Source organism: Eumetopias jubatus, unplaced genomic scaffold (assembly GCF_037043125.1).
Source record: "Eumetopias jubatus isolate StellerSeaLion01/CBP00866 unplaced genomic scaffold, mEumJub1_p1.0 scaffold_8, whole genome shotgun sequence".
Lineage (NCBI taxonomy): Eukaryota > Metazoa > Chordata > Mammalia > Carnivora > Otariidae > Eumetopias > Eumetopias jubatus.
Window position 1 is genome coordinate 24,208,148 of NW_028274814.1, and position 15,311 is coordinate 24,223,458.

Consider the following 15,311-nt stretch of genomic DNA (forward strand, 5'->3'; position numbering starts at 1 on the left):
CTGTGTAGTCCATCTCACCCACTGAACTTCTTGAGGACAAGGATATCTCTGTAGCTCTAACACTTAATTCCATGGCACATATTATGTACCTCTCCCAAAACGTAATTAAGTACTTTCTGGATTTAATAGTTGAGCGAGTGAAGGCAACGCTGTGCACACTCTCCATGCATTTTTCTCTTCCTGGGGAGGGACCGCATACCAGGCCCTCTTACACCAGGGTGTGGCCATGTGATGAGTTCAGCTGACTGCTGTGTGTGTGGTAGGGGGGATGCCAACCCCTTTCAGACAAGACCTTCCAGAAGCCTGTTCCTTCCCTGCTATGGGCATCCTGGAGGCCAAGTCTTCCTGATCGGGTAGCCACATGACAGAGGGGGGATGCCTTACCCACAAGGTGGTAGAGGGAGAGCAGCAGAGGGAGAGGGAGAAGCAGGCTCCCTGCTTCAGCCACTAAGATCCTGGGGTTCACTTGTTACCACAGCAGAGCCTAACCTATCCTGACTAATACAGGCAGATGGCCTGGGGCCAGGTGGACTGAGACCAGCTTGCATGGCATGTTAGTGGTGGGGGCCAGGCCAAGAACCCGTCTTCATTTTCCCTATGCAGACTGCCTCCCAACACTTTTTGGGAAGTTTAGAATAAAGTGTGAATCCAGGGTGCTTTTGTTCAAAGCCCCATTTCAGAGGATACCTGGTTAGGACCCACTCATATGGTGAGGCCTCCTGAGGCCAGCAGCCCAGTAGGCACACCCGCCAAGCATCCTCCTTCATTAGAGGATCAACAGGTATGGCTGGTGTGTGGGATTCTGTCTCCCATTAACTGTCATTAGCCTGGCTGATGTTTCACCCACAAGCACCCCTCCCTGGCCCTGTCATTTACCACTTCCCTCTGAGCGTATCCGAACAGGTCTAAGACTTGAAGGGAGAGAGAACCAGTTTTGGAAGTGATACTCTCAGGGCATAGAACTCGGGTCCCAAAGGCAAGCGGAAAAAAGAGGACCCCCCCCCCCGCCTTCCCTCTAGGACATCGGCTTACCTCTTGCCCTGAAGCACTGCTCTTGGTTTTGTGGTTTGTTTCAGTGTCGGCCACTAGGACATAAGCCCCCCAGGGTCTTATTTTGGGTTCTGTCTCTGTTTCGCTGTCTCCCCAGCATCTAGACAGTGTTCATTGAACGGCAGGGCCTGCACCCCTGCCTCACACCGTATCTTATGCCAGGACCGGGTGACTGACAGCCCCTCATGTGTGCCCTCCCCTCTGACCTTTGTACAGGCTGTGCCCTCTGCCTGGGACACTCTACTCACCTTGTAGTACCATTAACTCCTGCCTACCCTTCAAGTCAGTCTGGCCACTTTCCCCGACCAGATCCCTTCCCTGGCTACTGCCCCATCCTCTGTCCCCTACTCCCAATACTACCTCTGTCACAATACTGTTCTGCCTTCTTGCAGCAAGTGTGTGTATTTGCCTGTCTTCTTCCTGGACTGCCAGCTTGGGAACATGGGACTGTGTGTGCCCTGCTCACTGCGCTATCCTTAGCCCCTAGGACAGCGCATCATAGGTGTTCAAATACTCAGAACATGAATCAGTGGATGCTGATCACAGCCAACGTGTCACCTCTTAGTCCATTCCAGGGAGACCCAGAGATGCAGTGGGGGATGTAGGCTCCTTTTCTGGATGAAGTTTCCCACTGATCCTTTCTCCTATAGCCATCATGGGCAGGCCCAAGAGAATGGCCCATGTCTACTATTTTTTCTGTCTCCCTGCACTCCCCTCTTTTCCTCAAATGGGGTTATCTCCATTCTCAGTGATAAAAATAACATACACTCATTTTAAGACTTCTGAGCTACTCCTGTGTTTCAGTGTTCACCTATTCTATGTAAGAACTATTAAATGAACACCTACTATGTGCCAGATGCCACATCCAGCAGTGGGAATGCACATGGTAGGACATGGTCCCAACCTTCCAGGATCTAACAAATTGCCTGATGGTGTTCATTCTGCCGGCCAGGAGAACCATCCTCTGAGAACCACTGCCCAAGACTACAGCACTCTTGCAGTTTTCAGAAGTTAGGCACATCTGTTATCTTGTTCAGGCTTTCAGAATCTCTCACCCGACTACATTAAGTGCACACAACTGGTGAGTGCTCTTAAGGCCAGGTCTTCCTGAGATGCTGGCCTCTCTTCATGGCACCAGGTGACACCTGCCATCCCCAGTGCCACAGGAGTGCTGAGAAAGCTATGATGGGTCCGGTCAGAGCGAGGGGGCATCAACTTGCAGAGGAGGGCTCCAGGAGGACATTTCTTAGAGGGAGGGATGCAGGGTCTAGCACTGGGCTCTGGAAGGAGACCTGCTTGTGTCACGACGGGCTGAGCAACAGTGACTTGGTGCAAGAACTAGCTGTTGGACCCCTCCACCTGGAATGCAGAGCAAGGCAGAGGTAGTGCTGCAAAGAAAAGGAACTGACCCAGGGGCCTTCTGACCTGAGGCAGGTGTGACTGGGGCCTGGATCATTCCACCTGCTTCCCGGCAGCCGCTCTGGAGGCTCTGGTTGAAGAGTCCCCCTCCTTGCATTCTGCCCTAGCACCTCCCTCTGCCAGGACTGGCTGGGAGTATGCTGTGTAGGGTGGAAAGTCTGAGGGCCACAGTCTGGCCAGCCCAGCAACTCAAAATAAGCATTTCCTCCTGGGCAGCAAGGCGGCCAAGGGGCTCTGACTGGACAATCCCCCAGTGTTCCCTGGAGCCTTTTGGGCGCGAGGCTGGGCTGGGCACTTCCTCATCTGGGAGGAGGCCCCGGGAGGTGGCAGGAGAGCCCAGCTCTGAGAGGAGCTCTGTGAGTCCCAGGCGGAAAGGAAAGGAGACATGGAAAAGTGTGAACTTGGAAGAGGGAGTCCTCTGATGTTGTGTATCTAAGCAGGAAGCCAGACCTACCCAGCTCTGGGGAAGGAAAATAAACTCTGGAGACCTATTTTTAGAAAGTGGCAAAATACTGTTTCTCAGTAGGCAGTGGATTTTAAATGTAAAATTTGCTTCATTGCTGAAGTAACCACTGGACTACAGGTAGGAATGGGACTGTGGTGAGTGGTGGTATCTGAATGAGGCTCTTAGGCTGGTGCCTGCTCACCCTTCCTGCTGCTGGACTAGCACAGGGCCATTCTAGAAGGCTCTATAGGAATTCCGGCACAGACTTTGTGGTGATAATGATGATGGAGGTGGAGATGGTGCAGATGATGGTGATCAAGATAATGGTGATGGTGATGATGGTGATGATGATGGTGGTGTTGGTGATGCTGATGGTGGTGATGGTGACAATGGTGGTGGTGATGATGGTGGTGATGATGGTGATGGTGACAATGGTGGTGATGGTGACAATGGTGGTGATGGTGATGGTGGTGATGGTGACAATGGTGGTGATGGTGATGGTGATGGTGGTAATGGTGATGGTGACGGTGGTGGTGCTAATGGTGGTGATGATGATGCTGATGGTGGTGATGGTGATGATGATGGTGGTGATGGTGGCAATGGTGGTGGTAATGGTGGTGATGGTGATGCTGATGGTGGTGGTGATGGTGGTGATGATGATGATGTGGGGATGGTGATAATAGTGATGGTGATGGTGTGTGCCAAGCCAAACTTAGCATATGTGATCTCATTCAGTCCCACAACAACCTTATGGGGTGAGTATGGGTCACCCCCTATTTTTTCAGGTGAAGAAAGTGAGACTCAGAGAAGTTAAGTCACACAGCCAACAATCATAGGGCTGGGATTCATGATTGGGGAAGGACCACCAGTTTGTGCTGCAGTTGTGTCCTGAGTGGACTGGGATTCAAACTCAGGTCAGGGTAACAACAAAGCCTGCTCTCTATGAACCCATGACAAGATATCAGATTTGGAAGGGGTGACACTGAGTACAATTCCTGTCACCTTCCTGTCCCACGGTGCTTGCAGAGTCCCTGCTCGCACACCTCCGTGGAAATGGGACTCACACTCCCATGAACAGTTCTCTCCATTTCGCTCAGCTCAAAGCCCCGAAAGTTTCCTGTATGGAGCTGGAATCTGCCCTGTGTCATCTCTGTGGCTGCACAGGATTCTCTGTTCTAGCCGCCTTGTAAGCCTCTGGAGGCAGTTCTCATCGCCTCTCAAGTCTTTTCTCTCTGCGGTCTCTGCTCCTCATGAAGCCCGTTGGGTTTCAGTATGGAGTCTGGAATCGGACAGAGTGCACGTGGGGCCAAATCTACTTTTGAAGGTGGATCTGATTTCTAGAAATAGCAAGTGGTCATTTGGAATTGCTGTGCACGTGGATGATTCAGCTGAGAAAAAAAAGCTGGCTTAAAAGATAAAATTGGGTGATTTTTAAATCTGGCCCAAACTAGCACCGAAAGAAGTTATTCCTGGAAGAAATGTACCAAAATAGAATTTAAACACCAGCAACAGGGTGCCTGGGTGGCTCAGTCAGTTAAGCGTCTGCTTTTGGCTCAGGTCATGATCCCAGGGTCCTGAGACTGAGTCCCATGTGGGGCTCCCTGCTCAGCGGGGAGCCTGATTCTCCCCCTCCTTCTACCACTCCCCCTGCTTGTGCGCTCTCTCTCTCTCTCTCTCTCTCTCTCAAATAAACAAAATCTTATAAATAATTTAGAAAAATAAACACCAGCAACATTCACTATTAGACAAAGCATAGAGCCTTTCAAGGCAAGGAGATGCCCAGGTCTCTCAGAGCTGGTGCATCCCAATAAAATGTAGACAAAACTTCAACAATGCCACCTACAAATGTTGGCAGACTTGCAATAATCCCCGACAAGATCGGGGAAGGACCACCAGTTTGTGCTGCAGTTGTGTCCTGAGTGGACTGTGGCTGGAGACTTACAATGGGGAGAACAAGTCCAGCCCCAGAAGCCTCCGGAGGCAGCTCCCACTGGAGCTGGGTGGCCTCTGGTGAAGGGCGAGGCTGAGGCTGGGCGTGGGCTTCCGCTTTGCCTTGCCCTGCCTTGAGCCCTGATGCTTGGGGCAGCTGGGTCCCGGACTTTCCACTGAAGCCTGGTGGCCTTTCCAGTAACAACCACAACTTCAGAGGACTGCCAAGGGGCAGGCCGGGCAATGTCCCCGGGGAACTCGGCTGGCTGGGTGTGCGGTGTGTGTGTGGGAGTCTTGCACACGGGGGTGTTGGAAACCATGACTGGCAATTCCGGATTCCAGAAGCAAGTCCTGAAGGACAGAGTGGAGGCATGGAGCCAAAGGACCTGCTCTGAACTGGATCCCCCGAGGCAGAGGTCACATGCAGCAGCAGGTCCAAGCAACCCCAGCCCCGGCCGAAGGGCCCTTTGCAGGCCCGGGGAACACACCCCACTTCCCTCTCCTCTTTCCAGCTCTGTGCAGCCCACCAGAATGCTCTTTCCACCAAGCCAGACTGCGGAACTGACAGTCTTCACCTGACTCCCCTTTGTTCCCCAACCATGCCACGCCCTTCGGTCCCTGTAAGCTGAGGCACAGCCGTAAATCGGGGGGACAGGCCCTAGCAAGTGGGGGCAGACAGAACACTACAGGAAGTGGCTCCACGGGGGACAAGAAGGGCTCTGGAGAGGAGAAACGGGATCGTGGTCTCTCTCGGTGACACTGAGGAGGGTCAGCCCTCTCCACACTCGGGAGAAGGGACAGCTGGAAGGTAGCAGCCTGGCGAGGCACGGGCAGCTTCACAGAAGGTGTGGGAAGCGGGGAGTTTGCACATTAGGCCACCAGGGTATGGACCCACTGGCCCCCAGGAGCCCCTTGTGAAGAGAAGTCTGCGTTTTCTCATCTGTAAGAGGTCGTCACACCCCTCTACCTGGCAGGTCATCATGAGGAACAGGTGGTGACATTTAGCACACTCAGAGCATGGGGCCCACAGAAGGACACAGAGACTTGCTGAACGAATCGGCGAACATGGTCCTATTCAGGACCACTTGGTTCGCCTCCTAAGCTGCATGAATTATTAGTTTCGGACAACTGCTTTCCACAATTAACATTTCAGTTGAGCTCCTTTGGTCTTTAAGATTCCTTACAAGAAGTATCACAAACCCATGCATGGTGAGTTGGGAAGAGCCTGGTGGAGGTGCCCCGGGCTGGGTTTAGAAAGCAAGCCCCAGGGAGGTGAGGCTCCCCAGCCTCCACAGCAAGCCCGGCCGGGGAGGCCCTTCCTGAACTTTCCTCCTCTTTGAAATTGTCTTCACAAGGCAAAGGTTATTTCCCTCCAACTTCAAAATACTTAGACACCAAAGGATGTCTAAATGACAGGATAAATTCTGTCGGGAAGCTACGTAACCACAGGAGGGAAGCTACGGGAAGCTACGTAACCACAGGAGGACCAGCTGGAAGCAGGAGAGAACCTTCTATCATTACCATCCCACTTACGTCAGGGTGTAGGTTCCGTGAGGAGTGATGTGATTGATTGTACAAAGACCACGGAGACTGGTAACAAGGGCCAGCCTCCCACTGCATGTCTCCCGCTCCAGGGGCACATACCACTCAGCGACACTCAGCGAATGCCACGGATGGAAACCCACCAGCCTCCTAGAAGCGCGTGTGCACGCTCATGCCCTGGAGCCTCTCTGTCTGACACACGGATTCCTTGTTCACTCAGCCCACCCCTTAAAGGTTATTTCCAGAACTTCGGTTGTTACCCTTGGCAGCTGTGTTTCACCCACAAATACTGGGAGGCTGGTTTATGAAGTGTAACGTGTTTATCAATGACTCAGTTCCATTAACCTCTGCTTCTGAATCTGAATTCTTCCCTCTGGCCCGGGGCCGGACCGGCACAGCCCCCGCCTCGACTACAAGCAGGGGGTGTCGGGCGGGGGTGACCTCTGAATGCTGAACCTAAGCCACCACACTAGGAGTTCTCGTGTCCAGAAAGTAGACCCCCGAGGCCCTCCACAAAACGAGGGTAGGTCTCCCCTTTGGAAATGTTCTCTGAACCTCAGAAACATGGTCAGCTGGGGAAATGGCTGGCTTTAAGGATCTCAAAGAAGCAGTGAGAATCAGAAAAGCCTGCATCCAACCCAGCCATGGAGGCGGGGAGATTCCCTCTGCCTTGGCTTTGCTCTGGATCCTGGTGTGCCCCCAAAGCAGAAGGGCCCGTGGGGGAATCAGAAGGCAGAAAGCAACACTAGGAGGCGTCCCAGGATCGCACAGTTCTCTGGGCGGCGGTGGAGGCGGGGTGTGGGGGTGGAGGGGGTGTGGACCCTGCCCCTAACTTAGGGCCATTTGTGGTTTTTCCCCCACCCAGCCTAAGAACACGTGTTTGCCATTTTGGCTTTCTGGGTCATTTCTGGAAACCTCCATGTTTCCCCGCCTTTTTGCTGAATAGAAGGTTCCTACGGTTCAGATGATAAGAAGCGGGCCTGAAGGAGATCTTTACAGAGCGGGGCTGGCAGGTTGGTGCGGTGATGGTATTGCAATGGAGCGGGCTTTGCCTGGCTCCTGGGGTCATCCGTGGCCTCCCTAGAAGGACAGTAGCCAGGACAGTGAGTGAGCCCGCTGGTGACGGCGGTGGTTGGCATTTCTTAAGTCTTAGGAATTTGGAATATGGAGGGAAGAGCTTTGTTATCTGTTTCTTAAAAAAGGAGACATTTTAGAAGGACTGCAAACGTCACACCCAAAGGTTGACCCTTTTTATGCTGAAAAGCGTGAGCTGGGAAGTGTGCTTAGGTCATTATCCTGTGTCCGGGCCTTTTCTTGGTGCGGACAAATGGTTTCTCCCCCAGCAGTTCTGCTGCCCTTGGGGAAGAGGGAGAACCTGGCAAGGGGCCGGGGAGCAGGGGTTGGACTGGACTGGTCAGCCGAGGCGGCAGAGGGCTGCATTCCTGGCCTGGCCACACGGCGCCCCCCTCTCGCAAATGCAGTTGAGTCCCCATCTTCCGAGGCCTCCTCGGCGGCTTACAGCCCTGCCTTCTCTTTTCTCAGGTATCTGAAAGCAGGGCTTGTCCAGTGAATAGATTAGAAAAGGATATGCCCACTTGTCCCCATACTTGAAAGCCGGAGAAAGCCCTGCTGTGAAGAGAACAAGCAGAACCTGTCTGGTGGCTTGTCATTTCAGTGACAACACGGACCTGTCACAGGTGAGCATTCCTCACGCGCCTCCCCTCCCGACTGCCCCCCAGGCAGGCAGCTGGGGTCACAGGCCGGAGCAGGGGAAAAACACAGCAAACCAGCTCCAGAGCCTTCAGGGAACATGAGGGTTTGATGACAAACATATAATATCTCAAGGGAGAGCTGAGGGAGAAAAGCGTATTACACTTTGTCCGGGCAATCGAAAACCCTCCTAGGGAAACAATGTCCGCATTCTGCCGCCTCCACTAGAGACCCGGCACAGCGGGAACGAGTGTATTGTTTTCATATTTATCTTATTTCTCTCTCTTCGTTCCTCTTGAATAAACATCAAGAACCGATTTCTCAGATCACCTACATCAAAAACATCACCACCAAATCCTCTGTAGGGTCAAAGGCCTCAGAGCCGGAGCTGTGGGAACTTAACAAAGAGAATACCTTTCTGATTTTTCACAAATAAATAGGCCAATTCTGAGGGTCTCCTGAGGCCTCACTTTATCAACTCCTCTAAGCCCTCCGTGAAAACGGGGAGCCAACCTTAGGAGTCCCCCCCACGAGGAATTTCATGGGAAGAATCCTGTGCCCTCCATGTCCGTGTGTGCCGCACAGGGAGGGAAGAGCAGGAGTGAGCTCAGGCCCGACCCACCGCCTTAAGCACCTCAACAGACTTAAGACGCCCCGTGTGCGGACTGTGACTCTAGTATCTGCGACGTATTGCTGTGTGTGGACGAGACTGGTCATGTGTACATACCTTCCTGAAAGCAAAGAATTCTTTTCCCCTGATTTTGAGCATTAAGATAAAGAGCTTCATAAAAATGGAGAGTGATTTACAGGTATCAATTTGAAAAGAAGGAAAAAAAAAAAACCTGGGCACTTGAGATTCATCTTTTCTTTTCATTACAGTTTTGCTTTGAAATGGGGTCCTTAACATTCGCTTGAGGATGAGCCTTTGTGAATGTCCTATCACGTACTTATGGCAGGGGAACGAATACCTCGCAAACTAGATGTTTATTTTATTTTATATTTTATTTTATTTATTTGAGAGAGAGCACAAGCAGGGTAAGGGGCAGAGGGAGAAACAGACTCCCCACTGAGCAGGGAGCCCCATGCGGGACTCGATCCCAGGACCCCGGGATCATGACCTGAGCTGAAGGCAGACGCTGTACCGACTGAGCCACCCAGGCACCCCCAAACTAGATGTTTTTGTTAACATGATACATACACAGGTTACTGCATTAACAGCTATCATTTGAACCTCATACAAAACACATGGCTTTAATTACTAGGGTTTTGGGCACAAGAAATGGCTGGAGTAATAGCCAGTATAATTATGAATAAATACAAGAGAAGGATGTAACCATTTAAAAGAAAATAACTGAGCACCAAGTATAAAATGCAAAAACAAAGCTGTTTATACTTAAGATAAATCTCCAAATTTATTTTTCAAAAACGTCATTGTGAGAACAAATATACTAATATATAGTCACGTTGACCTTAATCACAGTGAAGTCACAGGATACAGATAATTCTCATATTTAAAGGATATTTAAAATGTTAGCCATATCAAGACCCTCTATTTTTAAACACTGTGTATGGCATCTCATTTTGTGAAAGGTAATACAGCCCTCAAGAATTCTTCAAACAAAATCGAATACAAATAGGAGCACAATAAAAACTATTTTAAAAACCTGTAAAATCAAAGCACCTATTTAAATTAAGACCATCGAGAATCTATAAGATTATTTCAGGAAGACACGGGCTGGATGAGACACTAAATACCATAGTTCTAAGGAAGAAAATGACCATCATTTTATGGAACTTACAAGGCAAATTGAATACTATGAAAGACGTGCTTTACGGCACATTTAAAAGTTTTAATTTAAATAATACTCAACAGGAGGAAACCGAGACTGTGACACTGGCTGAGATATAATAACAGAAGGGCGTGACTTGCAACTGGGGCCCTTCCCAGTCTATTTTTAGAGGCTTAAGACTCCAGCCTTAAATAGTTTTAATAATAATGCTTGTGGCTACAACTCAGCATGTAACACACAGTCTGGGAGAAAAGCAGTTCTTCTCCGACTGTGGAACCTAGTTTGCTGGGTTTTTTTTTCCCCTTTAAAGCTAATCCTGAGATCTTACTCACAGAACATGAGAGATCTCAAGAATGTTTTTATTTCCTTCTGTTTACCCTAGCTACCTTGCAACATGCACAACTAGAATTGGGTGATAAATTGAAATCAGAAGGAACTATTTTGCTTCTCTGGAAGCCTACTTGGAATATTACCTTCCTTGGGTACAGAGCGACACATGGGTGATAGTGAAGACAATGGAGATGTGCCCTTAGAGGTTCCAATCTCTGTCCCGTCGCAGCTGGTATGGTCGCATCCGTCAAGAGAGTGGGAAGGGCTTGCATCCTGTAGTCACTTATAGGGTCTTCAGAAGTTTGCAGATATGGACTCACGAATGCATGTGCGTGTGAACACGTTTCTATAAACACACCTTATGTAAAAATATACACACCATACACATTCACCACGTATCTCCCAGTGACAAAGCCCCCGCAGTCTGATGGGCTCACCACGTATCTCCCAGTGACAAAGCCCCCGCAGTCTGATGGGCTCACCACGTATCTCCCAGTGACAAAGCCCCCGCAGTCTGATGGGCTCACCACGTATCTCCCAGTGACAAAGCCCCTGCAGTCTGATGGGCTCACCACGTATCTCCCGTGACAAAGCCCCCGCAGTCTGATGGGACTTGCTTTCTGAAAACTACCACCTTTTCCAAATCCAACCTTTCCATTCCACTCCTGTAACGCAAAATTACAGTAAATCATACTCTGAAGGGTTCAATTTTCAATTAAAAAAAAAAACACACACACAAATGGGCAAACCAAATCATATCCAGAAACAAAGACACATCTAGGGTTAACACACCAACCTTTACCCCTGAACAACAAACCGAAAAACCAAAGGAGATGCTTTGAGATGTTATGAAAATTGAACAGGCATTTCTGTTTTAGGAAACAGAGAAAAGGAAGAGAAAATCCCTTTCATGGATAATTGAGTGTAAGAGATCTAACCTGGCTTGGGTGTCACATGTCCTTGGGGTAAAAGTCTAGATGAGAGATGGAAGAATAACAAATCAGACCCAATCCCCCTCCTTCTAAATCCAAAAAAAAAAGAGATATGGCATTTAGGGTTTTCAGGGTTCTTCTCTGAGCTCCTGGAAAAAGGAAGACAAGATACAGGGCCATACTCTCCCAGAAGGATCGCCCTGCTCGGATGTAGCAGCGGAGTCAGGTGGCACTTCCTGTCCCCACTCCCTCCGCCCGGCCCGCAGAGTCCTGGCACCTGTCATCTGTCATCCTCCTCAGGGCACAGTCCTGGGACCATGGCCACTGCTCCTCAGGCGGGCACATCCGTGTCAGGCCTCACGGGCCTGGCCATCGTGCCTCTCCAGCACCGCCCCCCCCCCATCCTCCATCACATGTTCTCCTTCAGAAGGCCGAGCTTGCGCAGGGCCTCCCGGCGGGCCTCCTCCGTAGACCCGCGGCCAGAGAACTGGACGGTGATGCCCTGGGGCCTGAACCCAACAGCCCTGGGCAGTGAACCCGACCGCTTCCTGGCATCCTGGCCGCAGTCCGGCTGCCTGTGCTCGTAAAAGCTCCTGCTGGCATTCTGGCGGGCAAGTTTGCCGGCAAGCGCCGGGTCTGGACGGAAGGTGACAGTTTTTCCCGTGGAGACGACGAAGGCACTGGGCTCACTCTTCAGGACGTCGTGGATGCTCTGGAAGCCGTTGGGCAATGGCAGGCACTGTTCTGTCTGCACGCCTCTGGACTGCTGCTGAGTGCCGGCGTGGCCGCCAGCCCGTGTGGACGTGGTTTCGTGGACGGGGCATGGCTTGCTCTGGCCACGTGTCGTCTGCTCAGTGACATCAGCCCTGGGGGCCCGGTCTTCCGCTTCCCCGGCGGCCAGGAAAGAGATGCCATTGATGTTGGCCAAGACCCGGGCCTTCCGCTCCTGCACATTGACAGCTGCTTTGGAGATGGTCTTGTTGAACTCCTTCCCCGCGCTGTTGGTCACGCTGATGTTGCTCGGGAAGCGGTGGATCTTGGGCGCAGGCTGGGCCATGTGTCTGTGCCCCAGGAAGGGGTCCCCGTTCCGAGGGGCCCCCGAAGGCAGTGTCCTCCAGTCCCCAGGCTTGCCCTCCTTGGAGGGGGACGCGGGTGAAAGCGCTTCATTTCCAGCCAACTTCTCGGACATTTTCTGAGCGATTACCAGTGGGGTGGGAACAGAGCGGGGCAGTTTGGGGTGCTCTGTGGGGGGCGCAGGGGCAGGCAGCTCTTTCCTGGGGGGCGCTGCCGCTGCGGCCACAGGCTGGGAGGGTAGCACAGGAGGGGTCTGTGGACCTGCGGAGTCTGGCGAGGATGGACCCCTGGCTTCTGGGTTCCTGCCTTCAAGGACAGGAATGTCTTCCTTCCCGACAGGGCCAGCCCCTGAAAAGGAGGCAGAATCCTCATCAGCTCCCACCTTAGGTAAAAATAAATGCATCCTATTTCCTTCTTACTGAATTTACGATGGCCTCCAAGGGACATAAAGCCAACGTCAGAAGCGATGTCAGCATCCCACCAGCTAAACTCCCTGGCCCAGTGAAGGAGAACATTCTAGGTGAGTCTCACCACCATGTGATGAGAAGGCATCAGCCGGTGACCATGGAAGACTCCAGTCTGAAGGCTCAGCCCCTGGGATGCACACTGAGCCTGCAGGCTTCTAAGGACGCACGTTATCAGGAGGGAATAACAACCTGCCTTAGGACGGGGTGCTGCCAAGGGAAATGGAGGCGGGAAGGTTGGGGAGCACCCCCACATCAGGTGTTTCTAGATGAAGCTTACCTGGATGTGTCAGACAGCCCCGGGCAGAACTCAATACACCAGCCTCTGAGCCTTTGCAATATCCTTACCAGATATGGATCGCAGGTCACCCAACGCCATCTGCGCCTACATGCACGCACCTGTCTCTTGCTGCAGAACTGCAAGCCATATCTTATTTGTCTCTATCCTTGGAATCTCACACAGCACCCGCCAGAGCAGGCACTTGCAACTGTTGTGAAAATGTCACGTTAGAGATGGATGGGCAGGGCGGCTTTCCCTCGCTAAGTGTTTCCCTTGGCATAAGTATACAATCTGGCATTTTTAAAGGATCAGCAGGTTCAAGTTAGCTGTAGGAACTACACTTCAAAGAAGCGTGATTAAAAATGGGAAATTCTTATTCAGTCTCTTCTTTGCTGACGTGGCTGCACATGAAACTCCTCACCTGGAGTTGAGAACCCCGGTCTGTGAAATTTGATGTAACACACGGCCTTGCACACACACGCACACAACACACACACACACACACACACACACACACACACACGAAAGAAAATATATTTCTAGAGGCTTGTGACAAACGGCAATGTTTTGTAGTAAGAGCCCAAATCCTTTCCCTTCTGTTTCTCCCTCATCCTTCCAATTCTCATCCCCTTGCCCAAATTTATTTCCAGTATCTCTTCCAATCAGGAAAAACAGTGCCAGACAATCCCACCTCGTCCATCCTGTCTGCTCTCACAGGATTCAAAAGACAAAAAGCATGCCTCTCCTTTGAGGCTGCCCTGAATCAAGCAAACCTACAAACCTACAACCTACTAGATGCTGAGCCAAACTCTTGTCCGCTCTTTTTCTGTTTCCCTGAACCAGCGGACTTTTCAGTCCAAATACTCCCACTTTGGAAAGTCAAGCTAGAGAAACAGGGGTATAAGATTGTTCAAAATCTGAGATCAAACCCAAGGGCTAAAATATAAGTACCTTGTCTTTCTTCGTAAAATGAATTGTTAACACCTGGAAGTCCTTTCCAATTTTCTTTCTCTTTTAATACATATATGAATCGATTCGTGTGGCCAGCTAGTCTCATTCTTTATTTTGGCCCTTTTGGAATTTCCCTTCATGGGCTGTCTCCTAATACGCTACGAAAGCATCCACTTGGTTGGACACTCAAACGACCAAGAGCATGCTTCTACCCTGCAAAAACCTGATGAGGCCGCACAGCATCCATACTGGCCGCACACAGGGGAAGACCACAATGTCCTCTAAGACACTAACGAACCAAGCCAGAGGCCTGGGGATTGGGCTTTGCTCCTCACCTGCCGTGTCCGTCCCAGCCGGGAGGCACTCCGGTTCCCCTGCCTCCGGAGCTGGCTGCACTAAATCAATGACCTCTCCTGGCTCATGACCGGAAGCATACTCTCCGAGAGACCCCAGAGAGTGGCCGTCACATAGGACTTGCTCTTCAAAGTCATCTTCCAGGGAATCAATGGTCTCTTCAAAAAACAGGAGGACATCCTTTTCCTCATGGGTCAGGTACTTCAGGCTCTCATCATCCTATACAACAGGTGTGGGGATTGGGAACAGAAGGGATAAAACAGTCATTTTGCTGAAGAGAAAAAATAAGACAAAGTTGGGATCTGTGCAGAGCCCCGGGTAGAATCCACATGCCTCTCAGAGTTCCCGTTGGGGAAAGTGTGCCATTCAGGGGGCCCCATGGACAAACGTGTCCCTCCCCATTGTACCTGCAAGAAAAAGAACGTTGCCAAGAAGCTACAGCAAATACAGGGTCTTAGAACCTATTAACAGCTCCAGCCTAATGGTTCCTGGTGAGTCAATGACCAAAAAAATAATTCTTGGGGCGCCTGGGTGGCTCAGTCGGTTAAGCGACTGCCTTCGGCTCAGGTCATGATCCTGGAGTCCTGGGATTGAGTCCCGCATCGGGCTCCCTGCTCGGCGGGAAGTCTGCTTCTCCCTCTGACCCTCTTCCCTCTTGTGCTCTCTCTCTCATTCTCTCTCTCTCAAATAAATAAAATCTTTAAAAAAAAAAAACAAAAAAATAATTCTTCTTCAAACCTCCTTGGAACACTGTTCTCAACTGACTGCTCTCAGACGTCTTCCCATAATAGCAGTGGGGGACATCTCTGGTTGAAGACAGTGACGTGAATGCACATATTTATGTCCTCTTCATCCGGAAACCTCACTAAAACAACGGGATTTATTTATTTTTTATTTTTTAATTTTTTTAAAAATTGGAAGGATACTTGATTAGTACATAGCTTTTTTTTTTTTAAAGATTTTATTTTTTTATTTTTTGACAAAGAGAGACACAGCGAGAGAGGGAACACAAGCAGGGGGAGTGGGAGAGGGAGATGCAGG

General features: G+C 50.8%; 1 protein-coding gene across 2 annotated transcripts in view; it reads right to left on the reverse strand.

The window, feature by feature from the left end:
* Positions 1–9,428: 9,428 nt before the first annotated feature.
* The window catches only part of PROSER2 (proline and serine rich 2), a 45,932-nt gene continuing 40,049 nt past the window's right edge, over positions 9,429–15,311 (reverse strand). For both annotated transcript variants that reach the window (XM_028114717.2, XM_028114718.2), the window contains exons 3-4: positions 14,252–14,489; positions 9,429–12,569 (exon numbers count right to left, since the gene is read on the reverse strand). In XM_028114717.2, the coding sequence (XP_027970518.2) occupies positions 11,557–12,569; positions 14,252–14,489 (1,251 nt within the window). In that variant the 3' untranslated portion in view covers positions 9,429–11,556. The remainder of the gene's footprint in view (positions 12,570–14,251; positions 14,490–15,311) is intronic.